Source organism: Octodon degus, unplaced genomic scaffold, assembly GCF_000260255.1.
Source record: "Octodon degus isolate 3935 unplaced genomic scaffold, OctDeg1.0 scaffold00074, whole genome shotgun sequence".
Lineage (NCBI taxonomy): Eukaryota > Metazoa > Chordata > Mammalia > Rodentia > Octodontidae > Octodon > Octodon degus.
This window is the reverse complement of record NW_004524650.1, coordinates 720,989-737,898: the sequence shown is the minus strand read 5'-3', so window position 1 is coordinate 737,898 and position 16,910 is coordinate 720,989. Positions and strand designations below refer to the sequence as shown.

General features: G+C 37.0%; 1 protein-coding gene across 2 annotated transcripts in view; it reads left to right on the top strand.

Annotated features, from left to right (window-relative positions):
* The window catches only part of Plppr4 (phospholipid phosphatase related 4), a 60,416-nt gene that overhangs the window by 19,539 nt on the left and 23,967 nt on the right, over positions 1–16,910 (top strand). For both annotated transcript variants that reach the window (XM_004635685.2, XM_004635684.3), the window contains exons 2-5: positions 1,720–1,905; positions 11,255–11,384; positions 13,746–13,941; positions 15,477–15,534. In XM_004635685.2, coding sequence (XP_004635742.1) covers positions 1,720–1,905; positions 11,255–11,384; positions 13,746–13,941; positions 15,477–15,534 — 570 coding nt within the window. The remainder of the gene's footprint in view (positions 1–1,719; positions 1,906–11,254; positions 11,385–13,745; positions 13,942–15,476; positions 15,535–16,910) is intronic.

Here is a 16,910-nt window from a genome sequence, read left to right as displayed (position 1 = left end):
CAAATTTATCCTTCTTTAAGGCTAAGTAGTACTCAAATGTACAAAAAACACATCTTTTTTTATCCATCTTTCAGTTGATTGGTATTTGGGTTGTTTTCAAGATGTAGCTAATATAAACTGTACTGCTATAAACATGGGTGCGCATATATCGCTGTAGTATGATTTTTTAATTCTGGGAAGATACCAAGAAGGGGAATAGCTGGGTCAAATGGGACCTCCCTTCCTAATTTTTTTTTGAAGAATCCCCATTTGATTTCCACAGTGGTTGCACCATTCTGCATTCCATCCAACAGCAGAAAAGGGTTTCCTTTCCCCATGGCCCCTCCAGCATTTGTTATCGGTTGATTTTTTTGATGACAGCCGTTATTTCTGGAGTGAGATGGAATCTCAGCATTCTTTCAGTGCTATATGAGTCTGTGCTTTTAGGTTCTGAGAGACCTGACATTATGCAAAAGATTCACAGTGTTTTCCCTTTAGCTGACAGCAGGTCTCTCGCTAAGCTGTACTCTTTGACAACCAAGTCTGTCATATCCCCTATGTTATAGATAGCAGCCACATAGTGCTCCATACATACAGCTACACAAGTCTATGAAGTTCACTGTATCAAATTTAGATGACCATACAAATATATGGCCAGTGAAATTAGAATCTTGGATAAACATTCAGTAACCATTACCATAAATATTTCCCAAATATTTCTTGAGATACACTTACCCTAAACATTATTTGTTGCTGTCTGGAATCTTTATTTCACTGGGTGACTTGTATTTATTTTTATTTGCTTAATCTGGTAACTCTAGTATAGCTGTAAACTAAGTTTTGTACATCTATTTAATTAATCATTACAGCAACTTCTTCTTTCATTAAATTATTAAGTGTTATAATGCATACCTATTTTTTGCTAGCCACAATTCTATGCACTTTAGATTCAGCAAGAAATATTACTGGCAGATCTTTTTCTTCATGTAGATTTTATTTTAATGAATGATTAGGGAAGATGAAAGCCAAGTGAAATATTAAATTGGCAAGCTTATTTCAATTCATGAGAAGTTTCATGAAGAAAATCAAACAAAATGATAAGATCAAGGATGCATGCAAAGTGTCTTAGGTAGATGTGAAGGACAACATCATTAAATGATGAAAAGAAACAAATTGTATAAAGAGCCAGAGAAAGAACCTGAGAGGAAGAAAGAATGCCATGTGCAGAGGACCTTGGCAGAAGTGACTCAGACTCTCATATGACACGACAGAAGATCAGTTGGTAGTGAGCAGGAGTTGAGGAGTTGGGAAGTTGTATCAAAAGAAGAGTAAGAAACTCAAGCAAGAGTCAAATCATGTAGAAATTTCCATTCTCTGGTATAACATCTAGATTTTAATTAAATAGAAGGAAACCATAAAAATGGTAAAATGATGAGTGCTGTGAACTGGCATATTTGGGACACTGGGGAAAATGGATAGGTGGGGTGGGAGACAGAGAAAGGAAGGGAAGCACCAGTGAAAGGTGTGTTATGCCACCGGCTCACAGCAGGCTGGTAACCAGGGTAGATGTTTGCATTCTGAAAGCACAAACCATCAGACTTCTATATGGCTTTAACTCTGGACCAGAGAAGAGTCACCGACAAGGGGAGAAATCCACTTCTTTCCTACTTCAAGATGTACTGATGCAATGTATGTCCTATTTATGAGAGTAAATTGATATGCCATATCTTTCATTCTCAGCTACCTATATTGGCATCTTCAGTGGTTAGCCTCTATTTCCTTGAACTCACTGATGTCTTCAAACCGGTACACTCCGGATTTAGCTGCTATGACCGGAGCCTTAGCATGCCGTACATTGAGCCCACCCAGGAGGCAATCCCATTCCTCATGCTGCTCAGCCTTGCTTTTGCTGGACCCGCAATTACGGTAAGAACTACCCCCAAAATTGCATCTGTAAGTGCTCCCCAAACTTAAAATAATCCCATCTGTATAATCAATAGGTTAAGAAACAAATGTAAATTCTAAGTCTTAGACCAAGGAGATCGGGCTTAGATGCAATCCTCAGCCACAGGTCTGCACATTCCTTTGTCACTGGCCCTGTGATGGCAGAACCCTTCATTTCGCCTTTGTTGTTCACTATGACCCCTGCATTGTCTTCAAAATACAGAAACACCCCATCTTTCCTCCGGTACAACTTCTGCTGTCGGATCACCACTGCAGGATGCACTGCCTCAGCCTCCGTGGGGCTGGGGTTATAGGTGTGCACCAGCACTTCCGGCTTCTACGCCCCACCCCCTTTTTTGAAACAGGCTGTCACTGTGCAATCCTAGTGGGCCCTGAAGGCGCAGTGTAGCCAAAGCCACCTGGAGCCAGTGGGGAGGGCTGGGGCTACAGCCCCTGCTGTGCACACTGTCTCGCCCCCTTCAGTGCTCTCAGCCCAAAGCAGAGGCCCGGCAATGGTTCAAGGCGCACTTTGCTCTCGCATGGCACACTATGGAAGGCCCATGTGGACCTGCCCATATAATTTTTTTTGAGGTACCAGGGATTGAACTCAGGACCCTATGCATGCCAGGCAAGCACTTATTCTACTGAGCTATCTCCCTGGCCCTCTGTCCTGAAATATTTTGACAGCATTTTGTAATTAGTAGCTTAAAATAATTGGTATTAAATGTTTAAAAAACACTACATGATTTCAAAACTGATTGACCTGTAATGATAACTTTAGTAAATAATGATGAAAAGAAGCTTTATGACTACAGTTCTTGACTGGCTAATTTGAGATGTCTGATACACTGCTAATTAATGTACTTTTCATGTATTTATTTGCTATCTGAGGTCTGGAAGGCAAGTAATTATATACCAACAGATTTTTTTTTTCAAAAAAAAATGTGTTTTAGTATCATCTGGAGTTTCATGTTTTGGTAGATTAGCAGTTTGTATTGGTTATGAGCACTGAACTCCAACAATTATAAGAGGTCAAAATTGATGCACACAAACAGAATAAGACGCTTTTGATTCTGAATAGGTATTTACATTACAAAATGTGTACATCAACAAATTCCCTAATCAACATGGGTATGGTGGCACACATTTTTAATGCCAGAAAATGGAAAGGCTGAGATAGGAAGGTCACAAGTTCAAGTCCAGGCAGGGCCACTTAGCTACTTATTGAGATCCTGTCTTAAAATAAAATGTTTTATAAAAAGCTGAGGATACAGTTCTTTGCAAAGGCCCAGACTTCCAATTATAATGCCAGGAAAAACAAAGAATTACCCTAACCTACTGGAACTGAATTTAAAATATAAATTTTTATGCATTAATGCACAAGATGAAAACATACTTTTAGATAAATTCACTACTAAATAAGATTAGTCAAGGCTTTCACCATCTCTTCTGGCCCCAGACTGCTAGGGAAGAGCTAAGAAACACATTACATGGGGAAATAATGTTTATTTCTACTTGTAGGAATAAATCATACTTATTTCTCACTTCAATATGTTCATGCTCATGAATGTCAGAGCAAGAGCTCACTAAATTAAAAGCTGAACTTCAATGCAAATTTTTACAAGATACACTAATGGATCAGCTTATTAAATTTCAATATAGCAACTTTAGAAAAAGCTCTGCATAGACTTTCTAAACTATATAATCTTTATATTCTATGAATTTGTATAAAATTCTCTGTGCTAAAAAAAATTAAAACAAATGGCCAATGAATGCATGAAGAAATGTTCAACCACTGGCCACTAGAGAAATGCAAATTAAAACAACACTAAGGTTTCATCTCACTTGGGAAAGCCTAGCTTTCCTCAAGAAATCAAGCAATAACAAAGCCCGGAGAGGCTGGTGGTAGTGTTGTAGGCAGCTTGAGTTAGACAGAAATATTGTAAGCAGTCAGACAAGTTCAGGCCCTTGAAGGAAATAACAGCAGCCAGGCACCTCAAAACTGTGGGAAGGATGAAGGCCCTTGCTGTATATTGAACCTAAAGACAGGCATCCAGGACTGATCATTCCTTAGGAAAAAATATTGTCTGAAGGTCACCAGATAAGGTCCTTTTTTACATTCATGCCCACTTGCTACGTGACTTGCTACCACATTTGGTCCTAGGCCTAATAAATTTTACCTGGGCAATGGTGCTCGTAATACCATTGGGTGACCATAGTTTTGTCCCACCCTGTATCTGCCTAAGCGAGACCCCTTTGTCTCTACCTCAGTCCCGCATGGTTTTACACTATAAAAGTCCGTGGAAGAGACAGCTTCCTGGGCAACCTGCTCAGGTCCTCCTTCTGTCCCTCTCCAACAAAAGCTTTCCTTTCCAATAAAGTTTTACCCTCAACCTCCATTTGTTCCTAAACTGCATTCTTCGGTTTTGGAGAACACAAACTCATCCAGGCCAGGTTGGGAATTTCACGTCCCTATATCAGTATGAGCACTTCTTCATTGATGGTGGGAGTGTAAACTGGAACCACCGTTGTGGAAACCAGTATAGATTCCTCAAACCACTAAAAATAGAAATTCCATTTGACCTAGTTATTCCCTGTCTCAGTATCTTCACAAAAGAATTAAAGACATCATACTACAGGGACGTGTCCATGTCCATGTTCATAGCAGCACCGTTCATAATGACTAAATCTTGGGAGCAGCCTATATGTCTATCAACAGATGGGCAGATAGGAAATGTTTTTATGCCATTCAGAAAAATGCACTTAGACCATTTGTAGGAAAATGAATGCACCTTGAAACTGTAAAATTAACTGAAGCAAATCAGACACACAAGTTTAAACATTGAATGATTTTCTTTACATGAGAAACTCAGTATATAAAGTGCAAAATAAATGACAATAGGAAAAATGAGAGAAAGAAGTTATTATAACCCAGCATGAACAATGTATCTAAAAGCATGCCTTGATTTGCTATAATTGTTTTATGCGTTTTGTATGTTTTCAGCCTGTTAATCTACATGTATATTAACTTTATAAGGACTTATAAGGTAAATAAATGAACCTGATGATAGCAAAAAAATAATAACGATATTCACATTGCAGATAAATTATATAAAATAATCTCAGATGATTGCACTAGAATTTAATTTCCCACCTAACTTCATCATCAGACTTAACTAAAGGCCTCAAATCACTTTGGAAATCACAGTAATAAGTTACTCAAGCTCCAGTGACTCTGAGTTGATTAAAACTGTTAATGAATGCTGTATTTGGAAGTAGTTGAGACTCTCAGAAATGTAATTTTGAGGGTGATATTGCTCAAAATAACACCATCTTCAAGTCATTTTTCTTAAAAAAAAATACTTCTTGTAACACAAAATGCATCTCAGTTACTGAGGTACACCAAAAATAATATTTCCTTTAAATCTATCACACCTGAAAGCATTTCTTAATTGGAGTATAGTACCCAAAGTTATTATAAGTGATATATTTGAAATAAAATACTCTACAAATGTTCATGCTTCTGTTGAAAAGACTGTTGATATTTAATTACATCAATAATTTGCTGTTTCAGTGTCCAGAAGTCTTTCACTGAAAGACTTAAAGCTAGTGGGTTTTTTTTGGCAGAACAGGGGATTGAACTCAGGCTCTTGTGCTTGCCAAGGAAGTTCTTATTCTACTGAACCATCCCCCCGCTTAGAGCAAGTCTATGGGGAGGAAACTAGTTGGGATTGTTTATCTCAGTGTAGGGCCAATAGCCTTATCCTCGTGACTGCGTTCTTGCATCTCCTGATTCCCTACCTTCCAACACCAGATTTTCAATATGCTTGTTAGAGTTTCTCTCTCTCTCTCTCTCTCTCTCTCTCTCTCTCTCTCTCTCTCTCTCTCTCTCTCTTACTATCTCGTTGTTTCTCTTTCTTTCATTATAATTTTTGTGGCACTGGGAATTGAGCCTAGAACCCTCACTTTGAGCTACATTCCTAGCCTTTATGCTTTCATTTTTAATTTTGAAAGAGTGTCTAAGTCATTAAATTGCCCAGGCAAGGCTTGAACTTGGGATCCTCCTGACTTAATCATGCCCAGTTGACAACTGTAGTTTTAAGCACTCAAAAAGTTCAATTTTGGAATAGTTTGTTCATTTCTGTCCTTGGCATAAACTCAAGCCTGCACACTGAGTTACATCCTTGGCCTTTTTATTTTGAGACAGGGTCTTTCTGAGTCGCTCAGATGGGGTTTGAATTTGCAATCTTCTGTCTCAGGCTCGCAAATCACACATCTATGCCACCATGCCCAGCAGGGATGTTTTCTTTATTGAACTTTTAAAAATGAATGGAAAATCCACCCTACTCCTTTCCACTGAGTTGCCTGGAAATCCTCATTCCACAAGACAACTCCATGGGACCTCAATAACTACTGGTGCCCTCTTAGTGGTAGGAGACACAAATTAGGGTCCTAGTTGCAGCCTGGGGCACCTAACTTCTCACATGTCACTTGGAAACTCTGAGATACTGCAAGGTATTGGTGACTATTTTCTGACACACTTTTTTTTTTTTTTTTGTGGAACCGGGGATTGAACTCAGACCCTTGTGCTTGCCAGGGAAGCGCTTATTCCACTGAGCCATCTCCCCGGCCCGACACACTGATTTTGTAGATTTTGAGTAGACAACCAGCTGGTGAAACAAATTTTGAAATGGCTGACATTAAACACTCTTTTGCCCCATTTTTCATTGAAAATGTATTTACATTTGTAGATCCCATTCTGATTTTATGTATCTCTCTACTTCTAAGACCTCACGAATTGTACCTTTTCTTACCATTAATCCTATGCTGTTCATAAGTCATCTTGTTCTAGGACCATAATTCTCATTCTAATCTGAGTACATGCACTACCTTTCTAATTTTTTCTCTCTCTTCCTGAAAGTGAAAATAGCAGATTCTAGCCTCTGATTCTCAGCGGTGACATTTTCTTTCTCATTTTTAGGGCAGCATAACTTGTCCCAGAAATGGGGCCCACAGAAAAAAGCAGGCAAGAGCAGACAGCTTGTAAAAGTGTGAGGGCAAAGGGGCCCATTTTCACTCATTCACTTGGGAAGAAGACAAAACAAAACAAAAGACCTCAAACAATGTTTTACACAAGGATTTAAATATACGTCATTTACTATTTGCTTCTCAGATTTTTAAAAAGTATTTTGAGATGTATTTAAAATTAACTTGTGTTTGTGTTGTACTACATGGACTGTAAAAATTTTTTACCATCTGTGAAATGCATATTATTTTTATAAAATTACTTTGAGCTAGAAAATATCTTCCTTAACAGTAAATTTTCATTTACTTTAATATTGATTTTCAAGGCCCATCATAAATGTTCAAGAAATGTATGTGAACAGAAAAAAATCTGTACCTTTTTATCCCTGAAATACAACTTCAATTTTTTTTTAGAATAAATAAGGGCTGGGGAGATAGCTCAGTAGAATAAGCACCTGCCTGGCAAGCGCAGGGTCCTGAGTTCAATCCCTGGTACTGCAAAAACAAACAAACAAATAATAAAAGAATAAATATATCTAATTGTAAATGAAAATTCCATCAGAATTTGATTACACTGCTTGGAGGCTAACCTTATCGTTAGGAGACTACGACATTACTGTGTGCTAGGGTGTCTAGAGGACATTCGTTGGAAATGCAAGCACTAAAGATGCTATAATAAAAACACTGTAATGTTTTTATTGGTTTATTTTGTTTACAAGAAAAGCATTCTAGGGGAATTGGGCTGCGGCTCAACAGCACAGCTTCTTCCTGGCATGTACAAAACCTTATTTTCGGTCCCCAAAAAAAGACATTTTGGCTCTGAGTCAATCTTATGGATCAATTCCAAGAGAAAGACCTTATAGTAATAAGCAAAATATTTCCCCTCAACAACCCCTCTGGTAGCAGAGTCATTACAGAATCTCTTCCCGAAACCCATCCATGACATTTGACACAAAAACAAAATAATTTGTGTTGTTTCTTTTCAAACTTGGGTACAGCACAAAACAGCATATTATGTTAAGATAGCTGTCATGAATGATGTTCTGTTAACAAATAACAATGGCAAGAAACAATTTTATTATTAAGTACGAAATCTAGTTTCTTACTGTGACACAACAACATACAATGGAGAAAAGAAGTCTCTCCTCTTACACTGAAAAATCTCTTCAAGTTGGTCCAACAGTTGTGGGTTATTGTTAAACTGAAAAATTTCTTCCAATGACTTTGAAAATTACATATAGGTTAAGTGAATGCAAGTATGAAGAAAAATAGTAATATGCCCCCTTTTAAGAGGGACAGTTGGGTAATCTAATTGCTGACAAGAAACCTCTACCCATAGTACATAATCAAGTGAAAGAACGTTGCCATACTCACTTGACATAAGCGGTCTGAACATATTAAAACAACTAAAAACAAAACTCTGGAAATCTCAAGGTCATTTGAGACAACTATTGGGTTGTATGCTAAGAGGCATTTTCCTAATAACATTGCACCAGTAAATTCTTATGGAATATGGTACTTATTGACAATGTGTGAATTGTTACACCTATAATTGAGAAGAGAAAAGCAAACTTATTTATAAAATTTTTATTGAAGAAGTGATGATGAAGTCAATCTTTTAGTTATAGAGCACTGCTTTTAAGGAATGGGTGGTTAATTTTCTACAAGGGAGGAATTGAGGCACTGTTGTATTACTCCAAGATAGTGACATACATCTTATCTACACAGACCACAGAATCTAGAGCATTTTTATGTTTGACTAAAGTGATGATGTAGAATATTCCTCAAAATGTAAAAATATATTAATTCCATGTTCTATTATTTGAAATAAACTCCTGACTTTCTATAGTGATGAATCAAAGGAGTTTATCATGATTTTGACTCCATGATTTTCACATTCATGATTTTGGGCAGAGTTCTTTTTGGAAAATTATTTTTTAAAATTTTTGTACAGATTAAGTTTTTATAATGGTATATGTTCCACATGACCTGTAGAACTAAATACAATAATTTGGACATTTGACACAGAAGGAAATAGGCATGCATCCTTGAGTTAAATGCTCACACTATCATCTTAAGCACTTTATAAAATAGACCTTAAGGCACTGATGAGAACTTGAAATTTCCCCTGGAAAAGCTAACCACAGCCATAATTTAGCTCTAAAAATGATTATAATATCCATAGTATCTCTTTTTTTTCTTTCTGTATTTAGTACAGAGTCTACAGGGTCTCACTATGTAGATTAAACTCAGAGTGATTCTCCTATTCTCAGCCTCCCAAGTGCTGGGATTATAGGTGCACACTACCACGCCTAGACCTAGTCTTAATCTCCATCTCAGTGCTCCCCGCAGGCAGGGCCAGCACAGCATGCCAGGAATTGAACCCCGGCCACTACACTCTGCCTAAGCAGGTGTTTTGGTTCACTAAACTATCAGGCCAGCCCTAAAGTTACTTCTTCTTTTTTTTTTTTTTTTTATGCAGTACCAGGGATTAAACTAAGGAGCTATCTCCCTGGTCCCACTAATCTCTACAGTATCCCTTATATCAGACACTGCTATTGTCTCATGAAACCCTACTTTCTTCATCTCCATACATTTTAAACAAATCAACACCTAATTTCACAACCATCTCATAGAACAATAATCAGAAATATTTTAAAAATCAGCATAAATACAATTTACAAATTTAAAACTAGCTGTTATTGTGCAGAACAACTAAGAATATAAATATGCAGAGTAGTTAGCAAAATTAACCTCCATAGTAAAGATCACAAACAACCTAAAACTGTCAAATGGTGACAAATAAAGGAATATATGTATTCCTTCCTCAGAGTGTCCTGGACTAATGGGAAGCAATCAAATGAACAGTTAAAGCCCACTTGAATAAAGCTGTACTAGAAGCAAGGATAAAGTCTATTGGAGCCACCTAATTCAACTTCGGGTAATTTAGGATATTGTAAAAGGATTCAAGGAAAAATTCCTGAAGGAAGGGATGCCTGACTAGTACTGAGTTCTTAAGAATGATTCACCTTTAAGAACTCAGTATTGCTCAGGCATCATTTCCTTGAGTCACTGTAGAAAACTGATGCTCAATGAGAACATAATGTTACATGAAATCAGTCAGACACAGAAGCTTAATAGCACATGGTTTCTCTTGCATAAGAAACCCAATATATAAATAAAGTCCAAGATAAAGAACATACAGGAGGAAATAGTGAGATGGATCTTTGGCACATGGAAAGTGAACCAAAAGATGGAGAGAGAGGGAGGGAGAGGAAGGCAAAGACATTACTTTAAAAAGGAGGGGAGATGGTGAAGTGCTGCGGACATGCACCAAATCCCTATGCAGAATGTGATCATCCTGTAGTACAATTATATGAATGTAAAGGACCAAGAGGAGGGAGAAGGAGGGTTTAAAAAAAAAGAATTGAGAACTATTTTGTATACATACCAACTGCTCACAAGGAATGCAACCATAATGTACTACAATTACATACCAATAAAAAGTTGAAATTTCATGTCTTAAATCCTACAGTAAAGCACATTGTTGTTTGACTTCAGATAATCTTGATACTGTGGTGTGGTTCTGTGTCCTTTATGAACACACTTTCTAAATGAATTGTCTGCCAGAAATACTGTCCTAGATTCTCTTGTATGTATACAATGCAAAGTTAAATATTCAACTCATTTGTAATAACTAAATTTTAAGTGTTCAATCACCCACTACATGTGGATGGTGTCTACAATATTAGTACAAAAAATAGTTTCTGTCTTTATAGAAATCATTATAGGACAGCAATGCTCTAGGTAGTACCTCCTTGCACACACGCATATGTTTCATAGATTCATTGTTCTCTTAAAATACAAAGCAGCTTGACCTAATATGCTAGTAAAATATTCTGGATCCTAATTCTGGTACTTTATTCCTCCTTAGATATCCTGTTTTCATGATTTCAGAGGCAAAATACAAAGTTTCTAACAGGGCAGAATTAGTCTTCATGTGATTACTTAAGGAAGTGTCACTGGGTGTTGTTGGCAAAGGGTGATTTCTAGGGCCACATGGAAATGTCAGAATGCATCAGAGTACTGAAGGTGCAGCCAAATCATCTTGTCAGATCCTAGTTGCTTACTTACCACTGCTAACGCAAAAACTCGGGAGAAATTGCTTAGACCTCTAAAAAGTTTAAGAGAACATATCTTTGCTTTGTTGAATTTGTGATGTGCTAAGAAATGACATATGATCCTTATAGTTCATCTAAAAAGTATACCAACACTCATTTGCCTGCATCGCTCCTTGTCTTTGCAGATTATGGTAGGGGAAGGAATTCTCTACTGTTGCCTGTCCAAAAGAAGAAATGGAGTTGGCCTGGAGCCTAACATTAATGCTGGAGGCTGTAACTTCAACTCTTTTCTTAGAAGAGCCGTCAGATTTGTTGGTGGGTGTGGGGAATTACAAAGAAAGGAAATGTTTTTTCCAATACAAAGTGTTATATTTAATTATAGATATTAAATCTCGAAAGCTATAATTTAGATGTATAATTTCAGTACATGATGAGTTTTACTTTATAAGAAACTGTTAAAGACCAAAATTTAGGCTTTGTATCTGAAACATATTATTTACAGTCATGGTCCTTGCTTTGAGGGCTAACATGTCATGCAATTCAGTGTATTTTTGTTTTCACTCTAATTAAATCTTGATTTATGTTAAAAGGATTTTGCTGAATGTGTACCCAGGTTTTTTTAAATGAAGGTTAAATATCAGTAGGCCAGTATGAGTAAACAGCTCTTCAGAAATTAGGCACTTCTGTGATTCCATTTATTGAAGGTTATGTTTTGTTTTTTTAATCCAGAAGTTTCTGCATTGAAAATATCATCATTCAGTACTGCATCAGACCTATTTTTTCCTTGACTTTAGTTTCCAACTTTGCTCCCTATTTTTCATGAAACTTACAGAGAATCTGTAGACTTGGCTAAATAGCAGCTGAATTAAGTCAGTTTCTAAATGCTTATTCATCTCTTCTGATAAGCGCGGCACATCTTAGTGAATGTTAAACTACAAACCTTTTTTTGTTTGTTTAACTGAGTTGAGTGGTTAATCTATAAGACAATGAGCCAAAATAAAGGTTGCGTATTTATCTCAATTAAATCAGTATAGTTACTTTTACCTACATGAGTTCAAAGGAATGAGGAGTGTCATTTAATGTCTAGTTGATAATTAAATGCAACTTTCTCTTCTATGAAAGGAAATATTGGATCTCAATGATTCTCTAAATTTGGTTCCTCTAACCATTTACTTCCCATCATACCAAGATTGTAAAGAAAACAGAAAACAGTAGGACCCTCAGTAGGATTTGAGGCAAGGAAAGAAAATTCCAAGACACATAACTGATTTCAGATTTCAGAGAGAACTGGCCCTACCATAACAAAATCCTTCGAACATGGAAAAACTGCTCTCCCTGTAATGGTGTCAATAATCCTACTGCCTAGAGATTCTCATTTTCCACAGGTAGCATAATGATTTTACTTCCTTATTTTAATTCTTCACCATGATTTTGCACATTTATAGGATTTAGAGTGCAGAACTAGTTTCTCCTTCATAAATCCTAGCTGGAGGTGGAGAAGGAATTGAAGGAGTGGTGAATAAGTGATAATTAGGAGAAAAGAAAGATGCAAAGCAAGATAATATGTAACCCAGTGGTTTTAGTCTGGAGGGGTATAGTGAAGAATAAGCCAGGTTCTCCTCATAAGTTTTATGAATATCTCTTAAATAAGAATCCATGTGGTCAAATCAGAATTAATTCAAGAAATTAAGTTGACCTTGAGAGATGTGGCCAGTATCAAATCCTTGTGTACATGAGGAGAAAGGTAGACTCCCAAAGCAGAAGCCAAAAAAAAATAAAAATAAAAATAAAATTAACAAAATAAAGAAAAGCCAAAAAAAAAAAAAAAAAAAAAAAAAAAAAAAGAGAGAGAGAGAGGCAGGGGGAGATGGCTCAGTGGAGTAAGCGCTTCCCTGGGAAGTGCAAGGGCCTGAGTTCAATCCCCTGGTTCCACAAAGTAAAAATAAAAATAAAAATAAAAAATAAAGAAATAAAGAAAAACAAAGCAGAAGCCAAGAAAACAGCTTCAAGTAGGCAGAGCTTGAGTGCCCAAGAGAACTTCAAGATTTGTAACTTGTGTTTTAAGACTGGCCCCAGGAATCAAACAAAAAAATGATAGAATTTGGACAAAAGATATAAAAACATCATCACCAAATTCCAAATATTCAGGCAGACTCGGAATAAATTGTTGTGGACAGACCCTGCCCACCCTCTTCTGTATTTTAATTAGACATCCTACATGAGCTAATCTTGAGGTTAGACGGGCTAGAGATCTAGAGCATCAGGAAGTCAACTGTACTCAGCAGCTCAACATATTCAGCAATTTAGAATAATTTTTAATTTTGCTTTGTTCCCTATATTCAGTCCCTCTAAAATGACACAATTGATCACCTTAACATCCTCCAGGAGACTGACCAGTGGCCAATGGTAAATAACATTCAGAAGTGTCTCTAACAAAAGTGATAAAGGTGCCTTAAATTACTACTTCAAAATTCTTATTGCTCTTATTTTTCCCTGAAGTGTCTATTTAGACATTTGGGATTCTTTTTAATACTATCTTTTCAAAGTTGGTTTAGAAAAGGAAATAGTCAAAACAAATATTAAAGTTGGTGTGTGAATATGTAATATATATGAGTGATGCTGATACAATATTAGCATTGGCCATCAACTCAGTAATCTTTTCCGTTTTCCTTGCAGGTGTGCATGTGTTTGGACTGTGTTCTACAGCCCTAATCACGGACATCATACAGCTGTCCACGGGATACCAAGCTCCATACTTTCTGACTGTGTGCAAGCCAAACTATACCTCTTTAAATGTGTCTTGCAAAGAAAATTCCTACATTGTGGAGGACATTTGTTCAGGATCTGACCTTACAGTTATCAACAGCGGCAGGTTAGAAACTAAGACTTAACAGCATTCCATCGCAGGGTTCTAATTCTTTAGTAATTTACTGGAAAACCATTGCATGCCTTTTATTAGTAATAATGATCACAATTTTTTCTTTATACTTTCAATTTAAGGATATTTTTGACAATGATAAATAGAAATCCACTTTTGGCTCATTTCAAATCCTCTCTACCTCCAAATTTCAGCTTAATAGTCTTGCTGCTAGTCCTTATAACACTGAATTCCACTTGTGTTTTGTTAGGTGCTCATTGGGGTTTTAGGTTACCACAATGAACTTATTATAAGATATTCATTCCCTGTTATGGCTTAGCAAACATCTGCCATAGTTGTATGTTCATTATATTTTTATAAAAAGAATCATATGAATTTTCTCTTTGGTTACGTTTGAGAAGAGATAATATATAATGACATATGATTTATTTGGGCAATCCCAGATGACCTTAATAGCTCTTATGTTTAAGAAAATGAGGAACAGTACAACTCAAGAAACTACACTGAATCATGAATGCAATTATTTTTTTCAGCTTGTAAAAGAAAAATAAATTCTATGACAGGAAAATTATCTTCAGAGCTAAAAATAATTAGATTAAGGAGGAAATAGGGCCATTGAATTGGTCATTTGATGAGTTCACAAAGATCTTTTGAATAGTGAAAGGAAAGTTGATGAGTACACTCAAAGAATGAGAACCTGATGTTTTGTGGTTAAGTATGTTCAATTCTCATACACAGTTCAATAATTTCAGATCTGCATCCTACGTTCCTTCTCAGTCCTACTACACTAACTGTGTTAAGTAATAAGGACCAAATACTTAGAAGAAAAGAGCACTAATACATGTGAATATGGCTTTTCAAACTAAGTGCTTTGTAAGACATCACTTTTTTTTTTTGTCTGCCTTTTTTCCATGTTTTTTCCACTACCATATGTTCCAGCCATGGGCCCTGCTCTTTTGTTATTATTTAACTAAATACAATGTTCTATGATTCTTGAGATAATTCCTTTAAAGTAGAATATGCTAACAAATACTTTTAATACACTTTTCATTTGTAGAATATAAAAAAATTTCAGATCTACTACTTTGAAAATATAATTTTGTCTTTTAAAATTTTTAGGTAAATGAAACTACATACTTAGGAGCATACAGAAGGTTTTATAGTTTTAAGATCTAAGCTTTTATGAACTTTTACTTTAAATTAACATAATCCTAATGCTGAAGAATAATTATGTTTTCCAACCCCATTTCTATTTTCATATATCATTTGCATAGTATGATCAACTGGTCTCTTCTTAAGCTGATATTTACTTAAATTGGAAAGTGAATCCTACTATTCCTTAACATTAATGGTGAGTAGAAATGGGGTTTATTTAAAACCATGTTTTGTGTCCCTAGAAAACTAAATTAAACTCATTGCTTATTGCCTTGTGGCTCTAAGTTGGATATTTTAACCACCCGGTGTTCTTGAAATGATTGCTAGCAGTGTGTGAGCTAAAAGGCGTAATCTGACTGCATTCCTTTTGGCAGGAAGTCCTTCCCTTCTCAGCATGCCACCCTTGCTGCCTTTGCAGCTGTGTATGTTTCGGTAAGTAAACAGTTCTTTTTTTTTCATTCAGTTGTGCCCCATAGAAAAATCACGAGAATAAGTGTTATCTCCAGATAACTGACCAGACTGTAAACTTCAGCACTGCAGCCCTTCAATACAATGGCATCCAAAGCAAAGTCAACTACATTGCTACTAGAAAAATAACACAGTACAATAAATGTTCTCCATGTAGCCTAGCAGGTCTCCAGCTCATGATCCTTCTCAGCCTTCCAAGTGCTGGAATTACAGGTGTGCATCACCACAACCTGTTATCCATACCTATTTCTTTAAAAATGAGTAGTGCATTGTTTGGCCCTGGAAGAATAAAAGGCCCCAGTCCCAGGAACTTCTGCATTTGTATTTATAACATTCCTTGAAGCTTTCCTCTCATAAGAAAGCTGCAGGGGTTAATAGCAGTTTTCCCTTTTACTTTACAATGCTCTTCCTTGGGAGCCTGCCCAGGGGAGGTGCTGGAAGTTGGGAAGGAGTTGCACCTTATAGGCTAGGGGGCTGTCATTTCTCCTTTCCCTTTTTTGGTACTGATAGGAGGTATGATTTAACTGTTGCTCCCATCCTCATCACCACAACAACCACCCAAGCCTGGCAGCTGCACTTGTGGGGTTTACAAGTTAATGGAAGCAGGGACTGAAGGCTGAAGCTGGGTAGGTGGCAAGTAGGCCTTTGGGGGCTGGGCATTTGCTTAGGTGCTGGTTGTGGGCTCACAGGCCAGTAAAGTGGAGGAGCTTCTGTAAGGCGTAGCCTACAGGGTTGTCCAAGGCCTCACATTGAGAGCAGGCACCCTCACTTGGGTGAGCCCTCTTGACCTTGGCTAGGTCACCCTTGAAGAACTTTGATCCCTACCGGCTGGCAGAGTGGGACTCTGGGGCGGTGTCTTGCACCTCAAGAATCAGGAGGAGCTAGATCACAGCCAGTTAATCTCATAACGAAACCCTTTTCTGTCCCTTGGGAGCTAACTGTAGTAGAGGGAAAATGGATTTCATTTAAAATAAAACAGATCAAAATCTCAGAAAACAAAAATAAATAAAATAAATGTTCTGCACAATCATATTTACTTAGTTTTAAAATTTATTTATTTATTTGGTATAGGGTCTCACTACACAGCTCAGACTCGTAGTGATCTTCCTGTCTCAGTCTCTCCAGGACTGAGATTATAGGCGAGCACCACCATGCCTTGTTTCAGGGCCAGCACAACACACCTGGGGTTCCAGGGCTGGCACAGCATGCCATACTGGGTATCGAACCCATGTCCTTAAGCTTGCCAGGCAAATGCATAGACAGCTTAGCTATCTTTCTAGCTTTCATAATATTATTTAGCCTTGCATTCTTGTAATAAAATAGTATATTTTGTGGAAGAG